The sequence below is a fragment of the Lissotriton vulgaris genome, chromosome 6, assembly GCF_964263255.1.
Source record: "Lissotriton vulgaris chromosome 6, aLisVul1.2, whole genome shotgun sequence".
Lineage (NCBI taxonomy): Eukaryota > Metazoa > Chordata > Amphibia > Caudata > Salamandridae > Lissotriton > Lissotriton vulgaris.
In genome coordinates, this window is record NC_141694.1 from 982235291 (window position 1) to 982254375 (window position 19085).

General features: G+C 45.1%; 1 protein-coding gene across 1 annotated transcript in view; it reads left to right on the forward strand.

The window, feature by feature from the left end:
• Positions 1–12590: 12590 nt before the first annotated feature.
• The window catches only part of KIAA0408 (KIAA0408 ortholog), a 124859-nt gene continuing 118364 nt past the window's right edge, over positions 12591–19085 (forward strand). The window contains exons 1-2 of the mRNA XM_086927016.1: positions 12591–13074; positions 14046–14213. Coding sequence (XP_086783142.1) covers positions 12733–13074; positions 14046–14213 — 510 coding nt within the window. The 5' untranslated portion in view covers positions 12591–12732. The remainder of the gene's footprint in view (positions 13075–14045; positions 14214–19085) is intronic.

Below are 19085 nucleotides of genomic sequence, written 5' to 3' on the forward strand. Positions count from 1 at the left end.
ATGGTGAGTCAGGAGTATTAAAAAGGAAGATTTAGGCCTTGCAAGAGCTTTATTTTGCCAGATTGGATTGGCAGTTTTCAAACTACATACCGAGGCTGCAGGGCAAGGCCTGGAGACAAACATTGTATTGTCACTTTAGTGGCGGCACAACATGTGCAGAAAATCTCTAATAATTTCAAAATACAGGCTTGTACAATGTTGTACAATATTCTATAGACTTACAGTAGTTAAGTATGCCAACTAGGTGTATATCAAGTTGAACTGCTTTTGGGGGTCAAAACACCTACACTAGACACTCAACTGCAGTGTCCCAGTGTGCATAGTCCAAAAACAATCAGAAAAATCTAGCAAAAAAATGGGGGTAACCAAGTAAACAAGCATTGGCAAATGCAATATTTTCGCCTATGTGATTAATACGTTTTTTTTGTTGGAAGTTTTGGCTGAGTGAGCTAAAATGAAATACAGCCATCAACATTCACCAACCATATCATAACGTTTTCTCTGAATAACCTTTGCTGTGCCCCAAAGCCTGTAAAATGTAATACTGTAATGCACAGCATCTTCAAAGCTGCAAGGACACTTTACACCCATTTCTCCCAGCACACCTACATGGTGAAAAACATTTGTATATTTTGGGTTCTGTAAATGGTAAGAAGAATGCAGTGGCCACAGGTGCTTTGGTGAAAGTATATAAACATCTTCCTGTGGTAGTTGTGAACCGTACAGTGTACCTTAAACAGGCTTCTTTCCAACACCAGAGCCAGCAAACTTCTACCAGGGCATGTAGTCTGAATATGTTACTGCAGTGGTTGAGGTTGCTGCATGGTTCTGAGAACTTAGTATCTCCCGTAGAAACTATTTTTACAAGCTGTTACAGATGATTTAAACATTAGTTCAGGTGGTGCACTATGACAGCTGGTGTGCTCCCTGAATAACAAATCCACAGTATCGATGGGGCAGTGGTGTAACACAAAATGTTACGGCCTCCCTGCAGAATGTGGTCAAGGGCCCCTGACACTCCCATAGTCTCATGGAGGATCATATGCTTTTGGCTGAAAGGTAGTTGGCACTCTGCATTGCTGGGGCCTGCGCTTACTCCCTTGCAGTGAATAAAACGAGAGAGACATGGATGCGATAAAACAATAGTAGCACATGCAACACACACCGCTAATTTAAGATGCGCACAGCATTGTATCGTATAAATCCTCCCATGGTTGTGAATGCGGTAAGTGTATTCATGCTCAGCCCACGGTAATGACTCCCAAGCATGTCAGGATTTTTTCTGTGAAACGTTCAAGTAGGACTGAGTAACAAAAAAGTGACATTCAAAGACATGACAATGAATCAGATGACTTCCTATCTGGGGGTGTGGGAACGTCTAACAATGATAAATGAAGGGTCCAAAATGAGTGCGCTGGCAGGCAAGGCGCACCGTGCACGACTGCCACCTCAGCACTCTTGTGAATTCAGTGTAATTGTAATTATATTTATATAGCACTTACTACCCCTGACAAGGCATCAAAGCACTTTTTGGTGAGTATCACGTTCCTGTCTGCCCAATTTAGAGATGACCATAACAATTGTTAATTATTGATTCAATATATATTAACTATTACCTGTTTCCCAAGCCATTCGTATAGCTTTGGGGGTCTGAAATAGTCCGAATTGTCAGACCTGTAAGAGTGTGATGGTTAGTAGTTGTGTTGTTACTATCATTGACAGCATGGCAGGGGAAATGTGTGGTGCAAGCTGCAGTCGCCTCCTGATGAGAGCTCTGGCACTTTTTTTTTTTTTAACAAATTAAGCAGTGTAGAATGAGCTTGGAGAGGTCAGGCTGGTGGGGCAGGGTTCAATAGGACATGGCAATCAGTCTGATGAGGCCCAGAGGGTCTAACTGGCGATGTAGTGGGGGTTCATTGGGCAGATTGTGGGTCTGATGGGTCTGATGATGCAGACTGAGGTCTAAGGGCATGAGTCAGTGGTCTGATACCAGTGCGGACGTCTGCTGGGTAGGGGGGAGCTGCATTTCCAGAAGGCAGACCCTCTCACCTGTCTTTGACGAGATATCTTCATAGTCTGGGTCTACTAAAGCCTGTACCTCTATGCTGAATGACACCTCCCCCCACAACTAGGAATCCCAAAACCCCAAGCCCCCATTGTTGGGGACCCTGGCCAGACCTTCTACTTCTCTCTGCATATCTGGCTACTGATGCGGCAAAATTAAGTGTCATGGGTGCATGCATTTTCGTGTATGTGCATTTATGCCTGTATGGTGCTTGGTGTCTTGTAGTGTGTGCACGCATGCATGAGTGCCTGAGCATATACCTTTGTTTTTGTGTGCTTATGCATGTGTGTGTGTGTGTGTGTGTGTGTGTGTGTGTGTGTGTGTGTGTGTGTGTGTGTGTAACAGTGCCTTGAGTTCTATGTCTCTGTGTGCATGTACTGCACCACACCACATCTCCATGCTACAGGTGATTTATAGTTGCTCGCCTGTTTTGTTGTCTTGGCTCATAAGATGAAATGTTCTCTGGCAGATATTGCCTTGTTTGTAGTAGTGCATGCAAACTTGCAAAATAAGCACATTTTATTCATGGCTAAGATTTTTAAAACAAACCGTATTTAATACAAATTTTGGCATATATCATGTTTTGTGTACCTTTGCAAGGATAGTTTTTGAAGATAAGCTTGTTTATGTGGCCTTATTGCGCGATTCATCTGAGGATCTCATCAAATGAAGCCCCCTGCTGCTTATATGACAGAAGCTGATGGACTGGACACCAGAGCAACACAGCACATATCCATGGACGTGGTCCTGTAAGCAATTACAGCAACATGGTTGGCTCTGTCAGCAATGGTATCTGTACTGGCAAGCAGGACCATTAAGGCCTGGCCAGCTTTGCTCCATGTTCCCTTACTTAATCAGTGACCTTGTTGCCATTGCAGACTAACATAAGGTGCCACTAATGATTACCCAATTTCTTTTTCACGTTTGGAGTGAAGAGGGAAAAGACAAACTAAATAAAATGCCTCATTCAGTGTCATGGGAGTTGCAGCAGAGCTCATCTGCGTGGTCGCTCCTTGCAGGCATGCAGCGACCTAAGAGCAAGCGCATGGCAGGAAGCAGAAGGGATTACAAGCGTCAAAGCAGAGCAAGTGTAAAGTGCGCGTCATTTGCTACCTGACCAAATAAGAAAAAATGTTAAGTAATTGCAGTGCAAACACATGCACTCGTATGTGTTTGGAAGCAAGTAAAAACAGCGTGGTACACAAAAAAGATGGGCGGTGCTGTTTTAGAACGCATAATGGAAATGCCTTTTAATTGTGCGTTCCACAGAAGTTGCAGCCATCTTATATGCTGATCATCCCTATTCGAGAAGAGAATATAGTGTAAGGGCTAGAGCGGGGACCTTGAAGCTGGAGAACAAGGTTCGAGTATGTGCCGGAGGCTCAACACCCTGTAATTCTGGGCAAATCACCTTCGCGCTATCTTAAATTGATAAAATAAAAGAACGAACAACGGGAGGGGGTTGGGAAACATGCTTTCTCATGAAATGCGTGCAGCAACGGGAGATTAGGTAAAGGACAGATGACAAACAAAACAAGCGCTGTGATCGCAAAAGCTCCAAAAAAAAAGTTTGACCAAGCGGATGAAAACAGTACTTGGGCCCTGGGACACTGATATGAGAAGCAAGCACACGAGAAACAACAGGAAATAGTACGCTTCAGCCAATAGAAACAGAGTAAAAGTTAGTGGCAAGCACACTAACCAATCAAAAGTGTTAACAATCAGGATTCTGGTACCTTGTCTACGTCCTAAGTCAAACTACCCCTCCCATAATGCATCAGAGAGGTAGGTGGCTGGTGTGCTTTCCCATACTGCACCGGGGTCTTTTCAGCTGACCAACACAGCTTATTAGCTGTGAGTGCCCGGTCCCTAGTGCTTGACTTTACTTCCTGGTTGGACCACGCCTCTGTTTCCTGTTCGAATCTCTGTCTCTCCTCTCCACGTGTGCAGTACCCTGGACCTGCTCATGGAACATCTTTCTATAGCGCTAGGAAGTGCTGTTGTTTGCACCTGTTTGTGAATCCTTTCCGAAGACAAGCGCGAGGACGCGCTGAGTTTTTTTATTTGGTAATCCTTCTGACGGCCAGCGTGAGGACGCGCTGTGTTCTTTTTTTAATCCTTTCCGACGGCAAGCGCGAGGACGCGCTGTGCTAACTGTTAATCAATTTCACTGGTCTCTTTCTGACAGCATGCGAGAGGTCACGCTGCTTTCAGTTCTTTGGTTGCTTTCACCGGCAAGCGCGAGGACGCTCTCAATCCTAATTTTGTTGGCCTTTTTCTCTAGAGCACGAGCTAGCGCTGGCTGCAATTTTTCCTTTCATTCCTGCTAAGATCAAGGTTGCCCTCTCACTCTCTAACACGCTGCTGCCTTTCATTACCCAAGGATTTGAAGTACAGTGTGAACCTACGCTGAGCTCATTGTCTGTGTTATTTTGAGACTCCGCAAAGGACGAGTCATGTGAGCACCAAGGAATTTACCCTGCTGTGTCACTTTTTATGGATTGATTATATCACTCTATGCTGTAATAAAGTGAGGGAAGTTACACTGCCTGCCCTGGTAGGATCTGTGAGACGGTATATACCGGGACTGCTTCAGCTGGGAACATTGGCAGACGTATGCCTTTGAAATATACTAGTGGCAAGTCCAACTCATCCTGTCTAGGGAATTCTCTGGTTTCTATTTCCTTTTTTAATGAATTGAATAGGAACTTTTCCTAACAAGCACCACTTGTATACTGACCATTGTGAGTAAGTGAAAGTACACAGTCTGAACTTATGATAGGGTCAATAATACTTGTAGTTTAATAGAGTATTTTCTTTAACCTGCTCTTTTTAATCTTGTCTTTTGCTGCAGGTTCCTTTTACCTCTTGCTTTGCCCCATCGTCCCTTTGGATTGGTCAGGTAGTTCCTAGGTGGTCTGACTACGTTTCTTCACTCCCTAGGGATACTGCTCTTCCCGTCTGAGTATAGTGTCAGAGAGTAACAGGATCTCAGGGGAGAGAAAAGACTCTTGCTTTGCTCCTGTGGATATTGGAGTTTCTGTGCGGAGACTCGAGCCCCGACAAAAAGTGAGGCCAGGATGTAAGCCCCTTTTAAGATTTATATTAAATACTATAGATTTCACAAGCACAGTGCAAGTGATGTGTGGGAGAAACCTAAAAAGGGCATTTTCTTACAGTCACAGGCTGATGAATGTAAGTATCTTTAATCTTGCACCAGCCAATGCCTGAATTTGGGGATTTTTATTTTTGGCCTCTTACATGTGGTAATTACTTCTTGTGCAGCTAGTGTCACAGGTGCTTTCTTTTTCAGAGTTCTGGTTGCTGGTGACAACTGACGGGGACATAGTTGTGAATTCTAATGTAGCTCCCCGTTGGTTTCTTGTATGTGTCTCAACAAGCATGCTGCTGGTTAGGTCATTGATTGGTTGCTGTTTTGTTTGCCTAATAGTGTTGGTGCTATCCATATCCAATTCCTGTTGTTTTGTGTTTTTCTTAGCTACACCAATACGACCTTTCCATTGCACTAGTCTGTTTTGATTTAGTTATGCATAAGCCGGTGTGAGAAGTTGGCCTGATATTTGATGTCCACTATTCTAGTGGGCACCCTGTATCAGTCCAAACAACCCTTATGGTGATGGTTGTAAAGTCAACCTTGTAGACCAGCTATCCTAGAGGTAGCATGGACAAAGCAGTCTTAGGCTAAATCTTCAGAGGGCATGTAAAGCCAGCTGTTTTACCATATGTAACCCTTTTAATACCAAATGAAAGGACACCACACAGGTTATATATAAAATATATATGTATTTATTTCTAACACAACCCCTCTGAACTCTTTATGAGGTCAGAGGCACAAGCACATAACAAGATACTTAATTATTATACAATAAGTTGCACAATATACAGTAGGGCCCTAGGGGCACTTCAAACCATATACTAAAATAGTGGTATAAGAACCACGTCACGAAAAAAGGATAGGCCTAGGGAATCGCTGGGGCTACGCTGTACTACCAAAGGATAGGAAGCAGGAGTACTCGCGTTACCTCACCCACAGGAAGCGGGTGCATAGGTGTCAAAGTGTGTCGGGTTTTGTCGCTGAATCCTATGGAGCCTTGAAGAAAGATGCTGCAGGCGACCAGGAGAGAAGTGTACGGTTGGATCCAAGGGCGGATCGAGGTTGAAGAGTACCTGAAAGCAGAGGGGACAGAGCCTGGGTCACTAGCCAGTGACCAGGAAGGAACCAGGAAGGAACCAGGCGATGTCGTGAAGCAATCAGGTGATGTCGTGAAGCTTGTCTCTGCAGCCACGTGGACCAGGAGGTGTCGACGACGACCAGGAGCTGGGCACGGACTGTCCCATGTAGGATCTCGCTGTCGGCAGTGTCGGCTTCCGGATTGGAGTCAACAAGCCTTGGCTAAGGCAACCCACACAGGATTTGAAGATGGCTTCTGGATCCGACCAGCCAAGTCTGATGGGCTTCTCCTTTTCAGGAAAGCGAGGGCCAGCCTGGAGCAAGACAGACGCGTCGAGCAGGAAAATGCAGAAGGGCCCCATGCAGCACTCGTGGAGTGTGGAGGGCTGATCTTCGGTGCAGATGATGCTCGGGCTGGGGCTTCTCAATCCCCAATGCACAACTTCGAGGGTGCCTCCGAAGTTGCACGGGAAGCAATTCGCAGGCTTTCCAAGATGGCCGGTCCCACGTCTCTCGTTGCCTCCACGGGTCTCAGCTTTGCTGTGGCTGTGGATCGGGCTGAAGGAAGTCTGGGTCCGGGTCTTGTCAGGCTCTGTGCTCGGGCTCCGGCGGGAGCGTCGAGAAAGCAAACCATTGATCGCTTGATGGGGCCTGCTTGCACAGGGTGGTCACTCTTTGACCACAAGGGAGATTCTTCAGTCTTCTATGTCGAGTAGAATGTCGAAGGTCCAGAGTTTCATTTAAAGTTTCAGTTCAGGATAAATCTAAAGTCTCTTGACTCAGCTCCTACCTAAATACTAATCTGAGGGGCTGGATTACCTGCTAGGTCCCTCCTATGGGTGGGACCAGGGAAGGAGGTGGTTACACCCCTTTCCCTTTATCCATTTTCGCGCCAGAGCTGGGGCTGGAGTACCCCAGCAACTGGTTTGAACGGGGCTATGCATGGGACACCTTGTGTGCCCCAGGCAGTGTCTCATTTCATTCAGCCCTCCCAGCCCCAATACACTATGGCCTGTCTGGGGTGGTGCTAGCACCTCCCAAGACAGGAAAAGGACTCCCAGCAGCAGGAGGTCAGACTTGTGTTTGTGGCAGCAGCATCCATTTTGTGATGCTGAGGCTCTGGTTAACTTTAACCGGGTTTAGTGGGAACAACATGTCTTCTCCCTCTAGAAGGGTGGAATGCTACCCCCGTTGCCAGAACTGGCGAGGGGGTAGTATTCCAAAGCGTTTGACACCTTACAAGACATGTTTTGATAAAGCCAAACCAAAGTTAGCATTCAACCGCGAGGATAATAATGCACTTAAGAGTATATGGTATGGCTATATCATAGAACAGCTATAAGGACATGGTTCCGAAAGCTGCAGACAGGCTCAGCTCATGCTAGAAAAAGTGGCCAGGCCCCGACCAGCGACCTGGGCTAATACGAGCACAGCGTACAAGGGTTAATACTAACGTTATCACAGTAATTTTCAGTATTTCTCAGATTATTCAGTCAAGAAAAATAACATTAGCTGCATACAATTTTAATCATTGCATGATATATAATATTTTCCTTTTTTTTACAGAATGTTTTCAAAAGAAGCAGATATTATGCAAATTTATAACCAAATGCTAATCATCAATATACATTCAAAACAAAGGTGAAAAAAAAACGAAAAAAGACCAATGCATTTTGGGACTCCTGTCTCTTCTTCAGGGGGGGATCTTTGATACCATGCAGCACGTTACGACTTCAGACACATAAATTACTTTGTCCAGTTTCGCGCCAGAGCTGGGACTGGAGTGCCCCAGCAACTGGTTTGAACCGGGCTATGCATGGGACACCTTGTGTGCCCTAGGCAGTGTCTCATTTCATTCAGCCCTCCCTGCCCCAATACACTATGGCCTGTCTGGGGTGGTGCTAGCACCTCCCAAGACAGGAAAGCTATTTAAACGCGAGGATGATAATGCACTTAAGAGTATATGGTATGGCTATATCATAGAACAGCTATAAGGACATGGTTCCGAAAGCTGCAGACAGGCTCAGCTCATGCTAGAGTCTCATCTCACATAAAACCAAGCACTCTGCCTCCAGGATTGTTAAGGCCTGCCATAATTGATTGCTCCCCTTCATCTGCTACTGGCGTTGGTGCGCAGAGATACTCCTTTGGGAGTTGATTCAAGCGCGGTATAAACACATAAATAAAATAAATAAATAAATAGGAGTGATTTATAGGTATATATTTGTCTATATGTAAAGGTAGGTATAGGGATACTACACCTAAGCAAGGGGTGATTACACGACCTTGCCCCAGCTGAGTGATCAGCCAGTTGTGTCAATGTGAATGGTCAGCCAGGGGTGGCATAATACATGCTGCAGCCCCTGGTAGGCCTTGGATGCACCTATGCCCTGGGTACCTATAGTACACTGTACAGGGGCTCATAAGTTGACCCAATATCCAATTGGTAATGTACCTAAAGTACATGGTATGAATTTTAGAGAGAGCACAGCTGGGCTGTGGGTCTGATTAGCAGGCCCACGGCCACATTAAGTCGAAAACCAGTAAAGCAAAAAGCAAAAAGTGGGGTGACCATAGGAAAGCAGACCCTACTCTCCTACAGGCGGTGCTGGGCTTCAAGCTAGATTTCATCCATGGGAGTTTGTTTAGCCCTGTTCGGATTGGATGTTATCATGTTAGAGCACCAGTATATATGAATAGCTATATTGTTTGGCAATATAGTCTTGGGTACATACTTTTGGCTATATTACTCGGTCTATGAATTCGACCATTGCCTCCATGTAAACTTTGCATGCCCTTTGTCTTCTTATTCTTTCCCTTGTTATGAATGGCTCTCATAGAGCACCTCCAGCCTTTATTTCAGTTTCTGAAAGTTATAACTCCTTGCTATAATATACAGCAGTTGGTACCAAAACTGGTTATCAACTGTTGTTGTGTCATAAACGCCTTCCAGGCCATGCGAGCCTGAGAGCCTGTCAACGCAGCTCTGCTTGTCCGCTTTGACTGGAAGCAACAAAAAGCACAGCTGCAGAAGGAGGAAGGAAAGCCGGGATGGTAGTGGGTTTTGGTTAAGTATAGCAGGTAAGATTTACTTTTCACATTTGTGTCAGAGAGGAGAAGTCATGTTACGTATAGCTATCCCATTATCCTCTGCGCTGCTCAGTAGTTGAAGGATGGGCAGATAATTTTTAGGGGCCATGCATAACATAACAGTATAGAGGGGTAAAAAGTGAATTACAGGGATGTTTTTGACAACACAGGCTTCACTCTCATTGACTATACGACGTCCCTCAAAACCCTTTGGTGAAAAACATCCCAGTAATTCAGTTTCCCATCTACAGTTATATATGTCATGCACAGCTTCCATAGAAAGCCTCTATTGTTTACACCAGATCCTAAATTTGGTAATGCACTGCTATAACCTTGAAGCAGTTGTTAACAAAACTCGTTACCCACTGTTGCTTCTTCATAAAGGCCTTACGTGTGCTGACCGTGTTCGCTGAGAGCCTGCCAGTGCTGGACTGCTTGCCTGCTTTATCTCAAATCAGAAAGCATAGCTTCAGGAGGGGGAAGGAAGACAGGGAAGGTGATCTGGGTTGGTTAAGGATATATATATATTTTTTTACATTTGGATTAGGAGGAAAGTTCATGTTATTGGTGGCTCCCCCCAGGGCTTTAAGTGAGATGAAAAAACTGAGGGGTCTCTCAAAGGTGCGTGGTCAATGTAATTGAGGGTGTGGCTTAAAAACATGTAAGCTAAAAATCTGTGTTTAACACAGTGTGCAACCCGACTTGTATTTTACAGTTCCTGTCATTGCGTCTAGATATATGATACAAGTCACATCATACCTACAAGTCACGACTATTGGCTTTGTCAATGGTTGCAAGCTGCATAAGATAAATAAGCAGCAACTATGGCTTGTATATATTATTAAAAAAAACTTCCACTTAAAGCCCTGGTGACACAACGACAATGTTGCTGATCCTGAGTTTCAAAAAGAGAAGGAAAATCCAGAGTCAAAATGACTCTCTTTAAAGGATTTCCCCCCTTCTACAACGCTCACCACGCATACATGGATATGCCTGCTGTCACTGCAGGATCGCCTGTGCCAGGGCACAAAACAGAGCCCGATAGAGACCCGTTTCGAGGCCCCCTGAGAAAAAAAACTGCTTGTGCTCGGACCCGGCCCACTTAAAGCCCTGGCTCCTCCATTCGTACCATGGCCCCTCAGGGCTCTGAATGACTCATACACAACTCGAACTTCGCTCTTGTTGTCTATTTGGTGTCACCTTGAACCCCTCAGTAAGAAACATCACTTTAATTTACTGGTACCCATCTATAATTCTAGATGTTACCACTGGTGATATTTTTACTTGTGATTTCAAAATGTTTTTGAAGATTATGCTGTCACTTCACTTACCAGTCAGACCTCCGAACATTTTTCCATGCACAACATAATAGAAGCATGATATAAATAAGTGCTACCTCTTTTGAATGAATTGCATTTGCCATTCTCAATATGTGTATATGATGACCCTGCGGGTAACTGTGGATCAGTGTTTATGCAGTGATATGTCCATTCCAGGGAAAGTTATGAACAAGCGATTTACAAAGGGGGAGAAACTGCCCCAGTTCTTGGGAGGCATGTCTGGAAGTGCTAGGAATGGCAACAACTTTCAGCCTCTTACTGCTACGATGGGGCACAGGTCCACACAGTGGCGTAGCTGGGGGGGGGGGTTGTTGCTGGCGATCGAATTCTGCGTTTGACGCCCCGCGCGGCTAGAGGTAATACGGTATTACCTCTAGCCGCGCGGGGCGTCAAACGCACGAGTTTTGGGGTATTACTAATACCCCAAAACTCGTGCCGCCTGGGGCGAACAGCCCCCTCCTCCTCGCATCCCCCACCCCCTCCCCGTCCTCCTCCCCACCGTGCTACGCCACTGGGTCATTGCTGTGGAAACTAAAGCTCTTTAACCCAATGATAAACTACACAATATGCCAGTGAATGATTTGAACCGCGCAATAATTGGTCCCTTGTCCTCCTAAAATAGGGAGTGTGGCACATATCATATAGTGGTGCGGGGCACCAGAGGATGGAGGGCTTTTCCTTAATTTCACAATCCCGCTTCCTTCGACTCTTTGAGCCGCAAATGCCAAGATTCTCCGCTGTGAAGTCTAAAAATGTCCCGGGCTTGAATCTGTTTACAGGGAACACTGGCAGATCTAAAGTTACAGAGCACGGGGGCTGGATAGAGGAGGATTCCAAGCCATCCTATGTGTGCAGCTTACATAACATGTGACCCAGCTGGCGCGCATGATGTTAAAACTGGAGCGTTCATAGATTTGGGGATGTTGTGATGTTCACAGAGCCTCCCGAAGTGCCGCCTGGCTAAACAAGTATTTTGTTGTCGCGTCCTTTTCTCAGGAACCATCTGACGGCTGAAGGGGCTGGGCGCGTTTTCTAATTACGTCATTTTACATCGTGCTGCAGTGGTGGAAGAGGTCCCTACATGCCCAAAAGGTATGTTTTTATTCCTTTACAGAAAAAGTATTTATCCTTGTTGCATTACCTGACGGACGTACGTATCTGTTTTGACCACTGTAAACAATGCTATAGGTGTGATGGGTTGGGGAGGAAGGAGGGCTGTGTTTCGTCGTACATTGCGTGCCTCGAAGTAAATAGATGTGAGAGTGGCTGGGCTCACAGCTCGTAATAACGCCTCAGCTGTTCGGGCAGTGTTTTCAAACACCGCCGTGATTTATTAACGAGGCCTGAGCTGACAGCGCTCTCCTGCCGCCCTCATGCCAGTTGATCCTTTCCAGGCGCCAGGTTGGGGCAGGCAGGGGGCGAGAAGCTGACTGGGATATTCCCGAGCACGGATTTAAAATAAGCGCTACCTTGTGACGAAGGGTGCACATTCAGTGTCCTGCTAAAAATGTACTATTTTACAATCGCCCCTTGGCCTGTTTTGTTAAAGGAACATGGAGACACAATGAAACGCACATAAAATGTAATGCCTCAAACTAAATTTACCAGCTCCTTTCCTTACGTCACAGGCAGATTATATTTAGAATCTGCCCTAACCCTGTCAGAGGCTCGCTTCGTTCGGCATCGTTTACATTTTTCCGAAAGGGGAAGAAACGATAAAAATTAGAGGTTGGCCGGTTTGTTTTGTATTTAGGACGACACCCCAAGGGGCCTGTGCAGTGGGTACGGGAGTTAGTTGGGAAGGAGCAGAAGATGGGAGAGCAGCAGTAATTGTTGTGTTTTACTCAAACGTGGAACCTACTCGGATTGCCTGACCTTGCCGGGGGCACTTCGAGAGCGTCAGGGCAGCGGCAGCAGGGAAGGGACTGATCAGAGCAGAGGAAAGTCATGGCTGGCTTTGTGTGAGAAATGTTGTGACTTCAAGCGTCAGCGAACCAGAGGAGTGTATTTGTCGGCCGTTCCCACCTGCCTCGTTTTTTCCCGCCATGTGGAATGCTGTCGGGAGCGGTTCGGGGAGCTCCCAGGGCAGTGGGTGCACAGCCACCATCCGCAGCCGGGACCATTCCCCGGGCGCCCCAAGAGAGAGAGTCGGTGAACGAGCCAGGGCCAGGAGCCGGAGTCCTGTGAGGAATGCACCCTGTGGGGCAACTGAAGCAACCCCCCACGGGGACCAAGTCATTGGATTCAACAGTAATAAATACGAACTTCAACACCAACACCTGCGCCTGAGGAGGAAATTTGAGGAGCGCAAAAAAATATATGAGCAGGAAAAAGAAGCGTGGGTGAAAGAGAAAGAAGCGCTCCTGAGAGAAGTCCTGGAAATGCAAGTAAATGCCGCATTTTACCATTGCCTACCTCTCCGTCGCCAGGCTCTTAGCTTCCACTAAAGGGACCCTGGGCACATTGGTGAATGAGGTCACAAATAGCAACATTAACAGATTAGTTACATATTAGGAACACCAGTGCTTTAAATTGGCCGGTACTACCCGGTACGGAGTACCAGCACTTTTTTGTTTTGAGAGGGAGAATACCGGCACTTCTCAGAAACAAACAGGTAATCTGCTACAGAGTACCTGAACTTCTATGTTTCTATTTCAAGCACTGAGCAGCACCTCAGTCTCTTTGCAGAGGTGATTTATGGAGTCATGGTTTTCAGGGGCATTATCACTCACACTGATCCTGGGATGGTAACTGTATGAAGTTTATAAAAGTGTTCGATAAGTTACAGACATATCAATGTGAGATACCTGGGCTCCAAAGGGGGCTTAAATAATAGTAAAAATAGGCAATGAAATTGTAGTTCCAACTTGTTTTTTTTGGGGGGACGGGGGGGGGGGGTCGCTGTGCCGTGTATGTTGAAGCATTCTTTTAGGTGGGCTTATAAGAGAACCAACATATTCTTCTTATGGAACAAATGAGCTACTGGATCTAATCATAACAGGTGAAATGAAGTAGCAAGCACAGCCTGACCTCAGCGGCATTCAGCATACGTAAATGGCAGGCGAGGCATGCTTGTTCTCTTCAGTGACATTCAGTATACAACAGCTCTCTAAGTGAACATTTTAAGATTTAGCAGCACAGTGCGGGGCAAGAGAAAGTCGAGTGTGGAGCAGTGGAAAAGGCGGCTGGGGGGGGGGGGGTTGTTGCAGTGAGGTGGGGGCGGTATAAAGCGTTGGCTGCCTTCCATAGTAAGTCCGATATCTGGCCGCTCACTTGAATTGGCACCGAATCTGATCTGCGCGCAGTCGAGTTCCCGTAACTTGCCCCCTCTGATGCGAGACTTCCTTTCCCGTTTCAGGCAGGTGAAAACCGGAGAATCTTGTTAGATTTGAAATCTCTTCTGCAAGTCGTCCAGATCCAGCTGAGGAAGGAGGAGAGGAAGCACAGCAGCGCGCAGCTGCAGTACGCCAAGGACCGCTGTGCCTGGGAGCTCGAAAGAGCAGAGCTAAAGTACTTCATCGCTCAGGTAAAGACGTGCCTTGTGTTATTATTCTGCTTTGAGAGAAACAGAGACGGGTTCAGTTCCTGTGGAGGAGGTCTGCAGCACGAGGAACTGCCTGCACTTTCGGGGGTCACAGGAGGGCATGGCCTTGTCTAGCTTTCCACGCCCCATCCACAATTGTAGCTTGAAAAACATGTTAATGTATCTAAATCTGAGTTCCACTATGTCCTGGGGCCCGGGCCAAATAACGCCCCTTGCCCCCCATCCAGGGCTTTCTTCTCCAGGGAAGCCGGTCTTTGTAGGTTTATTATGCTGCTATCCTCACTGGTTACATTATTGCTAGTGGGGTTGGTGGGAGGGTTGGGATTGAGGGGAGAAAGGTGTGTACCGCCACCATTGGACCTCAAATTGACCATGTTGCTCCTTTGTACATGAAACAGTTTCCGAATTGAGTGTAAGCTCAGCTTGTGACGCTCGATCAGGGCAGGCACTGAAAGGCTGTCTTGATGAAAGGCAGCAGCTGTGTCGCACACATTTGGACCCCCATAGTTATGCAATAAAAAAAATAACCTGTTACACAGGCCTACCAGTAGACATCAGTGCGTATTGGAAATTATAGGATTGTTCTCACGATCACTATATATATGCATGATATATAGATATATATATATTCACTGAAAAAACCATAGGTTATAGACCATATATAGTTAGGAATTAGCATTTACAAAACCTTATTTTACTCACACAAAACCATTGAAATTCGCATATATAGTTAGTTGCACTAACTATATATCGCGCACCCGCAATCCACTGCTGATGATGTCACATATTACATCATTCATGACATGGTCAGTGACATCACGGATGACATCATTGATGACATCTCAAATGACATCACTGATGACATCACTGATGACAACATCCAGTGACGGTATGTTTCTGTAAAGTTAAAATATGTCTTACATATTGAAGAATGAGTGGATGTATAAGTGTCTGGATGAAGGATTTAGTAGGTGCATGACTGACTGTATGAGTGAGTGATTAAATGTGTCTCACTGAGTGCATGGGTTAGTGACTAAACTGTCTTAATTTGTGCATCATTATGTCTGTTGTTCTGTAAACTGCTGCATGTGTTGATCAGTAGCTATATGAGTAACTATATGGGTTATTGATTGGTTGCCCAAGTATTTGTATGGGAGACTCAGTGTGTGTGTGGGTGGCTGGGAGGTGTATGACTCTGTGCATAGATGTGTGAGCAGTTGATTCACTAGATGTATGGGTTCAAAAGTGCATGTGGAAACAGCTGTATGGGCGGTTGACTGTGTGCATGAGTGTATTGGTGAGTGAATGGATATCTCAGTGCTACATGTCAAAGTAAGTACATATGTAAAACACAGTACATGTGAGAGTTGACATATATAAATAACTGTGCATAAGAGCCAGTGAATGTGTGAGTGGCTGTATGGATCATTGTGAACTTGTATCAGGGATTGTATAAGAGAGTAAATATGTGTTAGTATATGTTTGAATAAGTAAGGTGTGTATAACTGTATAGTTGAGGAAATGGAGGTGTGATTGATTCTTTGCATGACTGACTAGGTGTGTGAGTAACTCCATGGATGAGTGACAGTCTGTGAGTGTCTGTTTACACTGATTGTATCTAAGGTTATATTAGAGTCTGAAGAGGTTCATCGTATTATCACATGAATGATATCATCAGTGATGTGATCAGTAATGTCAAATGAGATGTCATCAGTGATGTCATCAGTGATGTCATTTGAGATGTCATCAGTGATGTCATTTGAGATGTCATCAGTGATGTCATCAGTGATGTCACTGACCATGTCATGAATGATGTAATATGTGACATCATCAGCAGTGGATTGCGGGTGCGCGATATATAGTTAGTGCAACTAACTATATATGCGAATTTCAATGGTTTTGTGTGAGTAAAATAAGGTTTTGTAAATGCTAATTCCTAACTATATATGGTCTATAACCTATGGTTTTTTCAGTGAATTTTCAAGGTTTTGTAAATGCTAATTCCTAACTATATATGGTCTATAACCTATGGTTTTTTCAGTGAATTTCAATGGTTTTTTAATTGCAAATATCAAAAGCTGTAAAATGTATTCTTCTTTTAAAGGAAAAATATATTTTTTATGTATTTAATATAATTTTTTTATGTATATAAATTATTTTATTTTTTTTCGCTACCGGTCCGCGCACCGGGTAGCTTACCGTTAGCTCAATTTGGTGCCGCGACCCGATCCGCGCACCGGGAAACGTTCCGTTAGCGCAACTGCCGCATTCGAAAACAACATCGTGACGCATCACGTAAGCGCGACGTATCGCGTTGCCGCGTAATGCGTCTTATGACGCGCCGCGTTAGCGCACTCGGAAGTGCTCCGGAGCGCGACCCGAGGCGCGAAGCGCAGCACCCCAGAAGCGCTCCGGGCGCGGAGTGGGACGCGTAACGTAAGCGTAACAGGTCATGTGACCTGAAAATAACACTTTTCATTGGTTTAGAACATTTTTTTTCCCAAATGATGAAAGCCCCCACCTTTTTTCCTCACTCTGACTTCCATCTTTGTGAGAGGAAGACCTGTTTCTGCTTGTTCAGTCATGGCATCTGTAGTAGCTGCAGCTGGTGGACCCCCACCACCACCACAACCACCTAGGAAGGAAGGACCACCTGCAAAGTTCCTTCCAAACCCAGAGGAAGAGGAGGAAGAGGAGGTAGAGCCGAGGCAGTTCTTGCGTGAAGAGCCCCGGCAATCCCACCGCTTAGACCATTTTATATGGCAATTTTTTTCTTACCCTCTAGGGCAAAAAAAGGTCAATGCCCGGCTGGTGACATGCCTCATTGCGATGCAGTTCTGTCCCGAGGCACAGAAAAAAAGTATAGTTTTGGAAACTATACTATGCACCGCCACATGCAGAGGTGGCATCCAATCAATTATAGCATTGCTGAGGTGCATCACCTCCAGGATAACCCACCAATATTATTTTACTGTTTCCCTTGGTTTTCCCCTTGTTACGCTTTCCGGAACGCTACCCGGTGCGCGGACCGGGCACTAACCGTGCAAAAATTTGAAAAAAATGGCTGTTTTTTTTACATATATGGGCCTCCTCAGCCACCCTCAGAAAACCTAGGGGGTAAGGATATGTCTCCCATGCCCCCTTATACCCATTCCCAACATTGTTTATCCTCCGTCTTGTGACTAAATTCGTCCGAAACACAAGATGGCGGACTCCCGTTACGCTACCGGTGAGTTACCCGGTTCGCGGGGCCCTTTAATAGCCCCCACATCAATCCTAGGGGGTCAGGAGGGGTCTACCTTGCCCCCTTTCATTCATTTCCCCCTTCGTTTATTTCCACCTCTTGTCTCTCGATCCTACAGAGAGACAAGATGGCGGCCGCTCCGGACTGTTTAGAATGTTGACAGTCACCGGAGAGCCAATCCGCTTCTCCTCGCGAAGTTCCGTTACGCGTCTGGTACGCGAACCGGGGCGCTAACCGGGACGCTGTCACAGATATATATATTTTTTTGAACGTTAATTTCTCAAAATCCACTGGAGCACATATCTTGAGACCTATCAAAGGCACATCGGGCAAACAGTCTCTACAATTTTGCCAAGTTTCATAGAAATCCATTCAGCCGTTCGAGCTAAAAGTGAGTCCAACCGCCCTATGGAAAACTCAATGTTAAAAACACGTTTTGGGACCCCCCTTTTTTCTCGGCCCCCGCTTGACAAACCCCCCCCCAAACTTTCAGGGGACGCTCAGAAACAAAATGTGCCATTTTTCTGAAAATTTCAGCCAATTCCGTCCATCAACGCCAAAGTTATTCAACATAGAATTTTCAGAAATCCCTATTAAAAAAATCCTAACTATATATACCTACTGGCGACTGCCAGTAGGTAATATATATATATATATATATATATATATATATATATATATATATATATATATATATATATATATATATATATATATATATATATATATATATATATATAATTTCTATGGCAAAATGAAACCCCTCATTTTGTTCCTTTTCAAATTAAATGTATTAAGTGTTACCACTTTATTCCAATCAAGATGACTTCAGGTGTGCCATACTTTTGTCATAAGTAAGACTGTTAGCGTTCTAGTTGTTCTTTAGAACACTCTGGGACATTCTGTCATTGGGCTATAGTTGGGCTACATCTGGCTGATATTTGGGCTACATTTGGGCTCTTTTGTCTCTGGTGGCCATCTTGGGAGACTGCATATCAGAATTTTTTTAATGAAATATAAGAGGATTTGAGAAGTCACTCAAAATGTGCCCTAATTTTTCTTTCTTCAGCAATAATCCTAATTTCTATGGCAAAATGAACCCCCTCATTTTGTTCCTTTGCAAATTAAATGTTTAAGTGTTAACACTTTATTCCAATCAAGATGACTTCAGGTGTGCCATACTTTTGTCATAAGTAAGACTGTTAGCGCTCTAGTTGTTCTTTAGGACACTCTGGGACATTCTGTCATTGGGCTATAGTTGGGCTACATCTGGCTGATATTTGGGCTACATTTGTTTTTTTTTGTCTCTGGTGGCCATCTTTGGGCTACATTGGGCTACATTTGGGCTCTAACATATATATAGCCCAATGTAGCCCAATATATATTTTTCAAAGTTAATTTTCGGAAAAACCACTGGAGCATATATCTTGAGACATAGCAAAGGCACATCGGGGTACCAGTCCCTACAATTTTGCCAAGTTTGGTGGAAATCCATTCAGCCGTTCGGGCTAAAAGTGAGTCCAACCGCCCTATGGAAAACTCAATGTTAAAAACACGTTTTGGGACCCCCCTTTTTTCTCGGCCCCCGCTTGACGAAACCCCCCCCCCCC